General features: G+C 41.7%; 1 protein-coding gene across 1 annotated transcript in view; it reads left to right on the forward strand.

The window, feature by feature from the left end:
* EGFLAM (EGF like, fibronectin type III and laminin G domains) overlaps positions 1-11,778 on the forward strand; it is a 208,109-nt gene that overhangs the window by 158,982 nt on the left and 37,349 nt on the right. Inside the window, exon 14 of the mRNA XM_007951579.2 lies at positions 5,690-5,806. Coding sequence (XP_007949770.2) covers positions 5,690-5,806 — 117 coding nt within the window. The remainder of the gene's footprint in view (positions 1-5,689; positions 5,807-11,778) is intronic.

Below are 11,778 nucleotides of genomic sequence, written 5' to 3' on the forward strand. Positions count from 1 at the left end.
CTGCAAGATAGAATGGACTGTTCTAGACTTGGGAAGAAAATTATAAATCACAAGGTAACCTCAAAGAAAAATGATAAACCTTCACATCAAAATAAAAAAGAGGACCAACAGAAATATTTAGCAAGTACTCAAAACAATAGCAACAAAGAAAGTGATAACACGATTCAGAAAAAAAAAAAAATGAGCTCAGCACAGGAAATTGTACAGAACAAAGAAATCAGGAACACCATAAAAAAGGACATAACAAAATGACAGCAACAAATTCATACTTGTCAATAAGGACAGGTTCTTCTCAGCCGTGCTGTAAGCACACTTCTCTCCGAACTCAGCCTCTGCCCTGCTCAGGCAAGAGTTACAAAGCTTAGAGACACACCCACTCTGCCAACAAGACTCCTGCCCAGAAGCACTCTATTTTCTCATTCGGTGGGCTGGGAAGCCCGCACCTGTCTAATGCTGCTCTCTTGGTTCTGCTGCCTCTGCTGCTGCCATCTCTCTGCCATTTCAGCAAAGTGTTACAGCTCTCTCTCTGTCTCCTGGATTGAGGAGATTCTGCACAGGGATCTTGGATCCAAGAACGCAGTCAACTCCTGGCTCTTCTTTCTTGATGACAGTGAGATCCCCCTTTCCACCTCTGGGATAGCTCACTTTAAGCCTAGCAAGATGGCAAAACTTATCAGTCCCCACATTAGGGTTCCATATACCGTAACTGCACAGTCCCACTCCTACAAAGGTTCCATGTACTTTATTTATATTATTAGCAAGTTGTTTAATCCCCTTGGTGGACCACAGGCACCTCACGTTTGCATAGTCCCACCCACTCATCTGGTGGAAATCACAAAGACTGTGGCTAGAAGAGTCATATTAAGTAAGTCACTGCACCACAGCAGAAAAAGAAAGAAAGAAAGGAAAGAGAGCTTTGGTGGGAAGAGAGCTCTTTGGCTGAGAAGAAAAGAACACAGTGCCTAGAAACCACCCTCAGGGATTGCAGTGGCAAAAACTCCTGTGGGAACCAAGAACTTTCTTAGGGATGAGAAGAATCCTAAACTGGGTTCTGCTTCAGGAGTCAAGAGACCTTCATACCTAGAAAGTTCCTATAAATATTTGTGGAAAGAAGGAAAGGAGGGAGAAAGAAAGAATAAGAGGGAAGGAAGGAGGGAGGGAGGAAGATGGATGAAAGCACATGGATTCTAAGGAGAAAAGAGTAGTCACTTCTGGTATAATCCAGAAAATGCTAGCAGTTGACTTTAGCCCAAGATACAATTAGAAGAAGCTCATAAAGTTATGACTGTATGTCAGTTTAATCATATAAATTCAAAAAGTCATTATATCTCTTAGGTCTTCATTAAAACCTTCTATAAAAGAGGAACAAAAGCTTAGCATGGGAGTGTTTGCAAATAAATATTAGCTTTAAGGCCTTTGGTTATAAAGTGAAGAAACTCTTCAGGACACAGTGTACCATTAGGATCCCACAGAGAAGAGACAACACAGAGGCAAAAACCACACCTCAGAGTTTCTACTGCCATATCAGGGTATGAAACTGAAACTGATACGGTAGAGCCAAGCCCATTCTCTTGAGGTTATTTCCAAATGAGTTTGGATGGTGCAGGCTGGAATTCTGCCCCCCTGGAAAGCCATGGAAACACATGGAAGTTGTGAACACTGTGTGTGCCAGCAAGGGTGGTTCTGCTGGGTCTGCTGCAGGCAGGGAGTGGGAAAGCTCAGTACTTGACCTTAGTGAGTTGAGCCTTAGTTAAGTCTCCCTCCAGGGGCCTCTGCTCCCCAGCTGCCCTCCACCCCATTCTAAAGCATGGCTGACAGTGGAAGTGGCCATAGAGCTTAGGCACTGGCAGAGGCAGGGGCCAGAGTGCCTTTTTGAGGACTAACTCAGGACCTAGGCGCAATCTGTGTCCACATTTGATCCCAGAATGCTTGGCTGAGAAATACCACCAAAACCAAAGCACTAGTTTACCAGTTGCCATTGAGTCGATTCGGATTCATGGCAACTCCATGTGTCAGAGTAGAACTGGGCTCCAGAGGGTTTTCAGTGGCTGGTTTTTTGGAAGTAGATTGCCAGGCTCTTCTACCCAGGAGGCCCTGGGTGGGCTTGAACCACCAACCTGTCACTTAGCAGCCAAGTGAATATCCATTTGCACCACCCAGACCAAAAAAACCAAACTCACTGCCATTGAGTCGATTCCAACTCATAGCAACCCCATTGGGTTTCCAAGTCTATAAATCTTTACAGAAGTAGATCACCCCATCACCCTCCACAGAGCGGCTGGTGGGTTTGAACCACTGACCTTCTGTTAGCAGCCAAATGCCTTATCCACTATGCCACCAGAGCTCCTTTGCACAACCTAGGGACTCTAGAAATAGCCACAGCATGAGCTAAATTCAGCTCTTCAGGATACAACTAGGGGGTAGTGGTCTGGGGGCTTCAGAAAACCCCAGGCCATGGGTTTATTCAGCTTTTCAAACCAGCTCCAGCTAATCAGAAGTAGCAGATCCAGACACGAAGCACCTCAATTCTGTTCAGGCCTCCCTTTGGTGGGATCTGTTTGCTTCTCTCCTAGGGTCTCACATGGGTGTGGCAGCTGCACCCCAGCCTCTGTCAACAGGAGGGTGTAGGGGTAAGATTTTGACAAGCAGCCAAAGGAACCAGCTCTCATTCCCCCTCCCAGGCCCTGGCCCTTTGCTGGACACAACCATAACTCTTGCTGCAAAGTTTTTCAAAACAGCCTCTTTCCAAGTGCTTCTCTGAAATACCTTTCACCCTGTAGCCTTCCTCCTTTCCTCTTATTATCTTATTTTAGCTTTTGGGTAAACTCCAAGACAAGACAGAGATGCCTGTGGGTTTGTGGTGGTGGTTCCAGACTGGTTTCATACTCCATTAGGCCACAAGAATTCCTGAAAGCCTTTTTGCTTCTTTGATGACACTCCCCACACACACCCCTCAATTAAATAAGAACCCTGGGAGCTATCTGAAGGCTGTGACCTAAAGCAATTTAGCCTATTAACCAAGGTTTCCATGCTGCTAGGATTCCGAGTGGTGCAAAAGGTTGGAGGTTTGAGTCCACCCAGAGAATCTGCTTGTGAAAAATCAGCCATTCAAAACCCCATGGAGCACAGTTGTACTCTCACACATGGAGTTGGAATCAACTGTAGCACAACTGGTTGGCGGGTTGGTTGGTCCCTGCTGCTACCTTGCTGGACCCAGCCACTGTGACCTCTCACCTAGATAAATGGGGCATCCTCCTTTCCAGTCGCCCTATCTCCTCTTCTTCACCCCAGTTGACCTCAAATCCATTCTCCTCCCTGTAGCCAGTGATCTTCCTAAAACACAGGTCTGACTATTCTGTCTCCTGCTTAAAACTCATCACTTTTTGCATAAAGCTCAAATTCCTCCCCCAAGAAAACCCAGTTGCCTCAATTCTGAGTCATGGTGTCTCAGAATAAGACTGTGCTTCATAAGGTTTTCAATGGGTGATGTTTTGGAAGTAGATCTTCGGGCTCTTCTTCCAAGAGGATTCTGTGTGGTCAGGAACTTCTGACCCTTCAGTTAACAGCCAAGTACATTAACCTTGGCAGCATCTAGCAACTCTTCAAACACCTCAGTATGGCTTGTAAGGTTCTGCATGATCTGACCCCTCCCTGCCTTTGCCCTAACACCTACACTCCCTCCAAGCCCTGACTTCCTTCAATTTCTATAGTTCTAACTCTTCCTTTGTCATGTCCACCATTCCCTATGTCTAGGCTATGGGACACACCCCCACACATACCAGGTACACACGCATAGCCACTTGTACAGTCCATAGGAGAGTGCTGATCCCAGGTGCCTGTCACTTGTCTGTATTCCCCACCATCGTCAACCCACTGAGGGCAGGAATAAGTCTTTCTTATTTACTGTTGTTTGCCCAAAATTTGACACAGTGCCTGGGATATAGAAGGACATAATATGTGTTGAACAAATGATTCAATTCTGCTATTTGTGTTTCTTTTACCATAAACCCAAGCAAAAAATAACTTCTATTATCCAGAGTGTATTCATCACCAGAGATGTCAAATGTTTAATTTATCTCTGTATGTTATGATATTTCAACTTGTTGCTGAAGGCTCATGTTTGAATGAGTTTAGACAGTAAATATTATACACAGCTTGTTATCTAGCCCACCCACTGGAGTTTAGGCTGTTAAAATGACCAGTAGCAGGAAAGCCTTTGGAGACCGACATTGGGGAGTTCTCCTGAGAATTCGATAAATGGAAGAATTTCTTATCCTTTGTATTGATAATAAGAAGTGCCCCCCACCCATGTGCCTTTCCCATTCTTTTGGCCTCCCAGGGGTTCCATGTTTACTGTTAGGGATACAACAATAGCCGGCCATACTGAAATGCTGACTCAGCATCCAGCTTTGTGCAAAATGATGCATAAGTGGGATTGCATTCATTCCTTCTAGTAGCGTAGTGTCTAAGGCACTTGACTGCTAACCAGAAGGCTGGTGGTTCAAACCCACTAGCCACTCCCTGGGGGGAGTCAATCACAAGCAACCCCAAAATGTCAGCAGCTAAAATTAAGGGTTTAGGGCACTGGTGGCCCAGTGGTAGAATGCTAGCCTTCCATGTGTCAGTGCACCTCTTGCACAGACACCACCTGTCCGTCAGTGGAGGCTTGCGTGTTGCTGTGATGCTGACTGGGTTTCAGTGGAGCTTCCAGACTAAGATGGACTGAGGAGGAAGGCCTGGTGATCTACTTCTGACAGTCAGGCAGTGCAATCCCTATGGATCACAACAGTCTGATTTGCAGCTGGTTGTGGAGAAGGCATCAGACCTAACAGCTTTTCATTCTGTTGCAATGGGGTCACCAGGAGTGGGGACTGACTAGATGGCAGCTAACAACATACCAAAGCAAACCAAACTCACTGCCGTCAAGTCAGATCTGACTCACAGTGACCCTTCCTTGGCTTTCTGAGATGATATCACTATGGAAGTAGATTGCCCAACCTTCCTTCCAAGAAGTGGCTGGTGGATTTGAACCACCAGCCTTCTGGTTAGCAGTCAAATGCCTTAGGCACTACACCATCAGAACAACATAGTAAGAGTTTACTTCTCACTCATGTTACAGGTCCACTGATGGTTAGCTGCAGCCTTCCTTTGAGACTGAAAGAACAATCCCTGACCCTTCATCATGACAGAAGGAATAAAGGGCCTGGCCCAAAACTCTCAGCCTCTGAAAGCTCCTCCCCAGAAGTGATTCATGTTTTTTTTCTGCTCATGTTTTATTGGACAAAACAAATCACATGACTATGTGTGAGATAGCTGGGTTAGGGATAATCTTCCAGGGAGGGGCACTGCAGGAAGAGGCACCACTAGCAAACTAACTCAGTCTACACGCTAATCATGCTCAGCAATGGGGTAGAGCCTGTGCTTCCCATTTTACAGAGGTTAAAACTGAGTCTCAAAGAGGTTAAGAACTTACTAACATTCAAATTGTTGGTAAGCAACAATCCAAGAAGCAAGTGGTATGTGTGGCTGCAGAGCAATGTGAAAGTTAAGCAGATGGGTAGGAAGATTGTTATGATGGGTCTTGAGTCTGTCTCTACCATTTGATTCCAAAACAGGCATAAGGCATATTTGATGCTCTTGAAAATCTATTCTAAAGTTATACCTTACACTGTTTTTACTATCTTGGCAGGGAGGATTCACCCAGATTAAGTGCAACACAGATATATTTATTGGTGGAGTCCCCAATTATGATGACGTGAAGAAGAACTCGGGCATCGTCAAGCCATTTAGTGGGAGCATCCAGAAGGTACAGCCTTAATTTTCTCATATTTATGGTGCAACCCAGACTGCAATTTTCACACAAGACAATGGAATCAAGGATTGTACACAGTGTGATCTGCTGAACTCAAATAAGAATATCTGATTTTTTTTTTTTTTTTTTTTTTAATTTTAAGGTTTCCTTTTTAAATGCTCATGGCATAGTTTCCCATCCTCACTTTTCTTAAACCTCTGCTCCTGGGTCCATGCCCAGCAGACATTCCATGAATGCCACTCAATGAAGATGAATTTTTACAGAAAACCACCAGCATATTCTGGAACTGTTGAGTGAGACAAATGGTACCAGGTCACCATGGATACTTCTGTAATAGGGAAGGAGGCCAGTGGACTCTAATAGGAGTACAGGCAGTACCCAGATTAGGAGGAGTACAAGCAGTACCCAGATTAGGAATGAGTTCCACTCCTAAGTCTGTCTTTAAGTTCAGTTTGTACATAAGTTGTAACAGCTATGTATGGTTCATATCTAACATCAGTCAGTCAAGTGTTTGTCTTAGTATATCATGTATAATGTACCTTTCTATGCATAAAAAAATAAGGAAACACTTCCTGATACACTAAAACATCTTTAATATAATGATATACTAATAATAATAATGTTTTAATACACGTTGCTAAGCAGTGCCTGTTTGTTATTATGAACCATTATATGTACCTCAATTTTTTTAATTAATTAATCTATTTTTTTATTGTGATTTGGGTGAAAGTTTACAGAGCAAATTAGTTTTCTACAATTTATACATGTTTTGTGCCATTCATTGCCATCTCCACTTTTCCTACTTCCTCCCTTTGTTTACCCTTTCCCTTTGTCCATCTTACCTGTCCCTTCCTGCTTTCTCAGCTTTATCCCTGGGCAAATGTTGCCCTTTTGATATCATACAGTGTATTGTTCTAATGAGTATATAGCTTCCTGTATCATTGTTCACCTCATCAGCCTGTCATTTGGCTGAAAGCTGAGCCACAGGGGTTGAGTCCAATTGAAGGGGGTCTAAGGGCCGTGGTCTCACTGATTCCACCAGGCTTCATCAGACCAGTAAGCCTGGTCTTTTTTATAATTTTGAGTTTTGTTCCACATTTTTCTCCCACTCTATCCAGGACCTCCTATTATGATCCTTTACAGAGCAGTCAGCCGTGGTAGCAAGGGACCATGTAGTTCTTCTGGTCTCAGGGTCATGGAGGTAGAGGTTCATGGTCCATCACTCCTTTGGATTATTTCCTTGCATCTTTTGCACCTCAGGTGGCCCGGTCACTAATCACCAAAGTAAGATGAAGAACATTGTCTTTGTGGACTATGTTATGCCAGTTGACCTCAGTGTCCCTGCAGACTAGGGTCTTGGGCTCCCATGTCCAGCAACTCATTCCCTGGAAGTGTTTGGCTATGACTAAGAAGTTTTCATAACTTTGCCTCATATGCTCTGCTATATTCATGGATATATTTGCAGCCCTTATAAATACATATGTAACAATATCCTCTCTGTCAAACCGATGTATATTGGTTTAATGTATAATGGTGTAGTGCCATTCCCATCCCTGTTCAGTTTGAGTGTCTGTCTACGTATCCACTCATAGACTATTGTTGTGACTGTTACTGGAGGATTGTGTATGTCATAATATTCACCTTTGTTGCCTTTAACTCGTGTGCTTCTCCCCGTGTCTTCCACTGCCTTGATCAGTTTGTGCTCACCTCCCTCTCCTTGTATATTGCCTTTTCTTTCCCTTCCCCATGTTACCCTCTAGTTTACCCTCTAGTTAGTGATTTGCTCTCCCTTCCCCTCCCACCCCAGGAACCTTCAAAGAATGATTTTTTCTATGTGTAAACCTTTTTTTGACTTTTTTCCAATAGTGGTCTCATACAATATTTGTCATTTTGTGATTGACTGATTTCATTCAGCATAATGTCCTCTAGGTTCATCCATGTTATGAGATGTTTTGCAGATTCATCAATATTCTTTAACATTGTATAGTATTCCATTACGTGTGTGTACCTTGGTATGTTTATCCATTCATCAATTGATGGGCACTTAGGTTGTTTCCATCTATTTGCTATAGTGAATAATGCTGTGATGAACACGGGTATGCATATGTCTGTTCATGTCATGGCTCTTATTTCTTTAGGCTATATATCTACTAGTAGGATTGCTGAATCATATGATATTTCTGTTTCCAACTTTTTAAGGAGGTGCCATTACTGCTTTCCACAGTGGTTATGCCGTTTTTCAGTCCCACCAGCAATGTATTAGGGTTTCAGTCGCTCCACACTCTCACCAACACCTGTTGTTTTCTGTTTTTTTGAGTTTTGCTATTAATGCTGGGGTGAGATGATATCTTATTGTTGTCTTGACTTGCATCTATCTCTCTAATGAATACTGATGACACACATTTCTTAATCTGTTTGTCTTCTTGTTTTTGAGGTGTTGAAGTTTCTATGAATTTTAGAGATTAGTCCCTTGTCTGACATGTAGTTACCAAATATTTTTCGCAGCCTATGGGTTCTCTTTTTACTCTTTGGGTGAAGTCTTTTGATGTGCGTTAATGTTTTATTTTTAGGAGATCCCAATCATCTAGCTGTCTGTGCACTGTCGGTTTGATAATGTATTTATGCCATGTATTAGGACCCCTAAGTTTGCCTCTAAGTTTGCCTCTAAGTTTGCCTCTATTTTTTCTTTGATGACCTTTATGGTTTTAGGTTTTATATTGAGGTCTTTGGTTTATCTTGAGTTAGTTTTTGTATATAGTGTGAGATATGGATCCCACCAGCCACTCGTTGAAGGAAGGTTGGGCAATCCACTTCCATAGTGATACTGCGTCAGAAACCCACGGAGGGGTCGCTATGAGTTGGGTCTGACTCGACGGCACATAACAACAACAACATGGATCCTATTTCATTTTCCTGCAAATGGATATCCACTTTTGCCAGCTGTATTTGTTAAAGAGATTATCTCTTCCCATTTAATGCATTTTGGCCCTTGTCAAACATCAGATGCCCATGTTGTTGTTTTGTTAGGTGCTGTTGGGTCAGCTCCATCTCATAGTGACCCTATGTGCAACAGAACAAAACACTGCCTGGTCCTGCACCATCCGCACAGTCCTTGCTATGCTTGAGCTCATCATTGCAGCCACTGTGTCAATCCATTTCATGGAGGGTCTTCCCATTTTTGGCTGACCTTCCCCTTTACCAGGCTTGATATTCTTCTCCAGAGAATGGTCCTTTCTAAAAAAATGACTGAAGTAGGTGAGATGAAGTCTGGCCATTCTTGCTTCTAAGGAGCATTCTGGCTCCACTTCTGCCAGGACAGATTTGTTCTTTCTTCTGGCAGTCTATGGCTTTTTCAGTGTTCTTCGCCAACACCACAATTCAAAGGCATCAACTCCTCTTTGTCTTCCTTATTCATCATCCAGCTTTCATGTGCATATGAAGTGATTGAGAATACCATGGCTTGGATCAAGCACACCTTAGTCTTCAAAGTGACATCTTTGCTCCTTAACACTTTAAAGAGGTCTTTTGCAGCAGATGTTCCCAGTGCAATACGATGTCTGATTTCTTGACTGCTGCTTCCATGGGTGTTGATTGTGAATCTAAGTAAAATGTCCATTGGTAGTTGGATTTACTTCTGGGTTCTCAGTTATGTTCCCTAGTTCTATGTGTCTGTCCTTGTACCAATACCAGGCTCTTTTGACTACTGTGACTGTATAGTAGGTTTTGAGATTACACAATGTGAGGCTTTCTGATTTGTTCTTCTCTAGTAGTGTTTTGGCTACCCAGGATTTCTTTCGTTTCCATATATAAAGTTGGTGATTAGTTTTCCACTTCTTTAAAGAATGATGAAGGAATTTGGATTGAGATTGCTTTATATGTGTAGATTGCTTGGGTAGCATTGTCATTTTTACAATGTTAAGTCTTCCTGTCCATGAGCATGCTCTATTCTTCCACTTATGGAGGACTCTTGCTTTCTTGTAGTAGTCTTATGTACTTTTCTTTGCATAGGTCTTTTGTGTTTCTGGTTAGATTTATTGCTAAGTACTTGATCTTTTGGGTGGCTATTAAAAAATAGTATTGTTTTCCTGATTTCCTTTTCAGAGTTTTCTTTTTCAGTGTAGAAGACTCTGACTAATTTATGTATGTTGATCTTGTACCTTGCCACTTTGCTGAGTCCATCTATTAGTACCAGTAGTTTTCTTGGTGAGTCTTTAGGATTTTCTATGTATAGGATCATATCATCTGCAAATAGAGATAGTTTTATGTCTTCTTTGCTAATATGGTTGCCTTTTATTTCCCTTTCCTGCCTTATTGCTCTGGCTAAGACTATTAAATAAGAGTGGTAATAAAGGACAGCTTTGTCTGGTTCCCATTCACAAAGGGAATGTTTTCAGTCTCTCTCTGTTGAGAATAATGTTGGCTGTTGGTTTTGTGTATATGCCCTCATAATGTTGAGGAATTTCGCTTCTACTCCTATTTTGCTCAGTTTTTTTTTTTTTTTTTTAATCAAGAATGGGTGTTGGAGGGAGATGCACCCACCTACCCTAAGGAGGTGCACCCTTAGATCAATCAGCCATGAGACATCAGAGGGACAGCATTCACACGGAGTGAAAGCTGGACAGAGAGGAGTGCATAGATAAGAAGGGCACAGGGAAGGGGTAGTCACAGGGAGGGGAGGGGAGGAGAGTTTGTTATGGTTGGGGATTATAATTGGGGCCATGAAATCAAATGTGCATGAACTCTTGAGAGTAAAACGAATCTTTTTTGAAATTTGCGCTCAAATCACAATTTAAAAAAAAAGAAAAGAAAGAATGGGTATTGGATTTTGTCAAATACCTTTTCTGCATCAGTTTGATCTTTTCCTTTATTTATGTGGTGGATTAAGTTGATTGCTTTTCTAATATTGAACCATCATTGCATATCCATGATGAATCTCACTTTGTCATGATGTATTATTATTATTTTTTTTTTATATATGTTGTTGGATTCTATTGGCGATTGTTTTGTTGAGAATATTTATGTTAATGTTCATGAGTGACATTGGTCTGGTCTGTAATTTTCTTCTTTATGGATGTCTTTGCCTAGTTTTGGCATCAGGATTGTGCTTGTTTCATAGACTGAATTTGGGATTATCCATCCTTGTGTATGTTCTAGAATAGTTTGAACAGCATTGGTGTCAGCACTTTTCTGAACGCTTGGTAGATTTTGCCAGTGAAGCCGTCTGGACCTGGACATTTTTAGTGGGATTTTTTTTTTTTTTAATTGCATGTTCAATTTCTTCTTTTGTGATGGGTCTGTTCAAATTTTCTATCTCAGATTGTGTTAGTTTGTGTAGGTAGTGTGTTTCTAGAAATTTGTCCATTTCTTCTAGGTTTCCAAATTTGTTGGAGTACAGTTCTTCATAGTATTTTGTTATTATCCTTTTTATTTCAGTAGGCTCTGTTGTGACATCCCTATTTCTTTCTTATTCATGTTATTTGCATCTTCTCCTTTGTTAAATTTGCCAGTGGTTTGTTTATTTTATTAATCTTTTCAAAGAACCAACTTCTAATCTTGTTGATTCTTTCTATTGTTTTTCTATTTCATTTATTTCTGCTCAAATCCTTATTATTTCCTTTCTTTGGCAACTGTGGGTTTTTTGTTTTGTTTTGCTGTTCTTTTTCTAATTTTTAAAGATACTGGATTAAGGTGTACCTTAAATTTTTAACATAATAGGTTTTACAGGAGTTGGTTCATAACTACAGGTTGTGCATAAGTAAGCTATTCATCCCAGGGACTGCCTGTAGCCTTGGCTCTTTGCTTCACTTTGGTATTACTTTGAAGTTTGCTTAGAAAAGAGTCATCTCCCTTGCCCAGCCTGCCCCATGCTTCAGCAGTTGTTGTTCATCAGTCATGTAACCAAGTTCATAAGAGCATAGATTAAAGTATCCTTCTATTGAAAGCTCAGGAAAAAAAAAAAAAAAAAA

This window comes from Orycteropus afer, unplaced genomic scaffold, assembly GCF_000298275.1.
Source record: "Orycteropus afer afer isolate SDZICR_OR568_19922 unplaced genomic scaffold, OryAfe1.0 scaffold00300, whole genome shotgun sequence".
NCBI lineage: Eukaryota > Metazoa > Chordata > Mammalia > Tubulidentata > Orycteropodidae > Orycteropus > Orycteropus afer.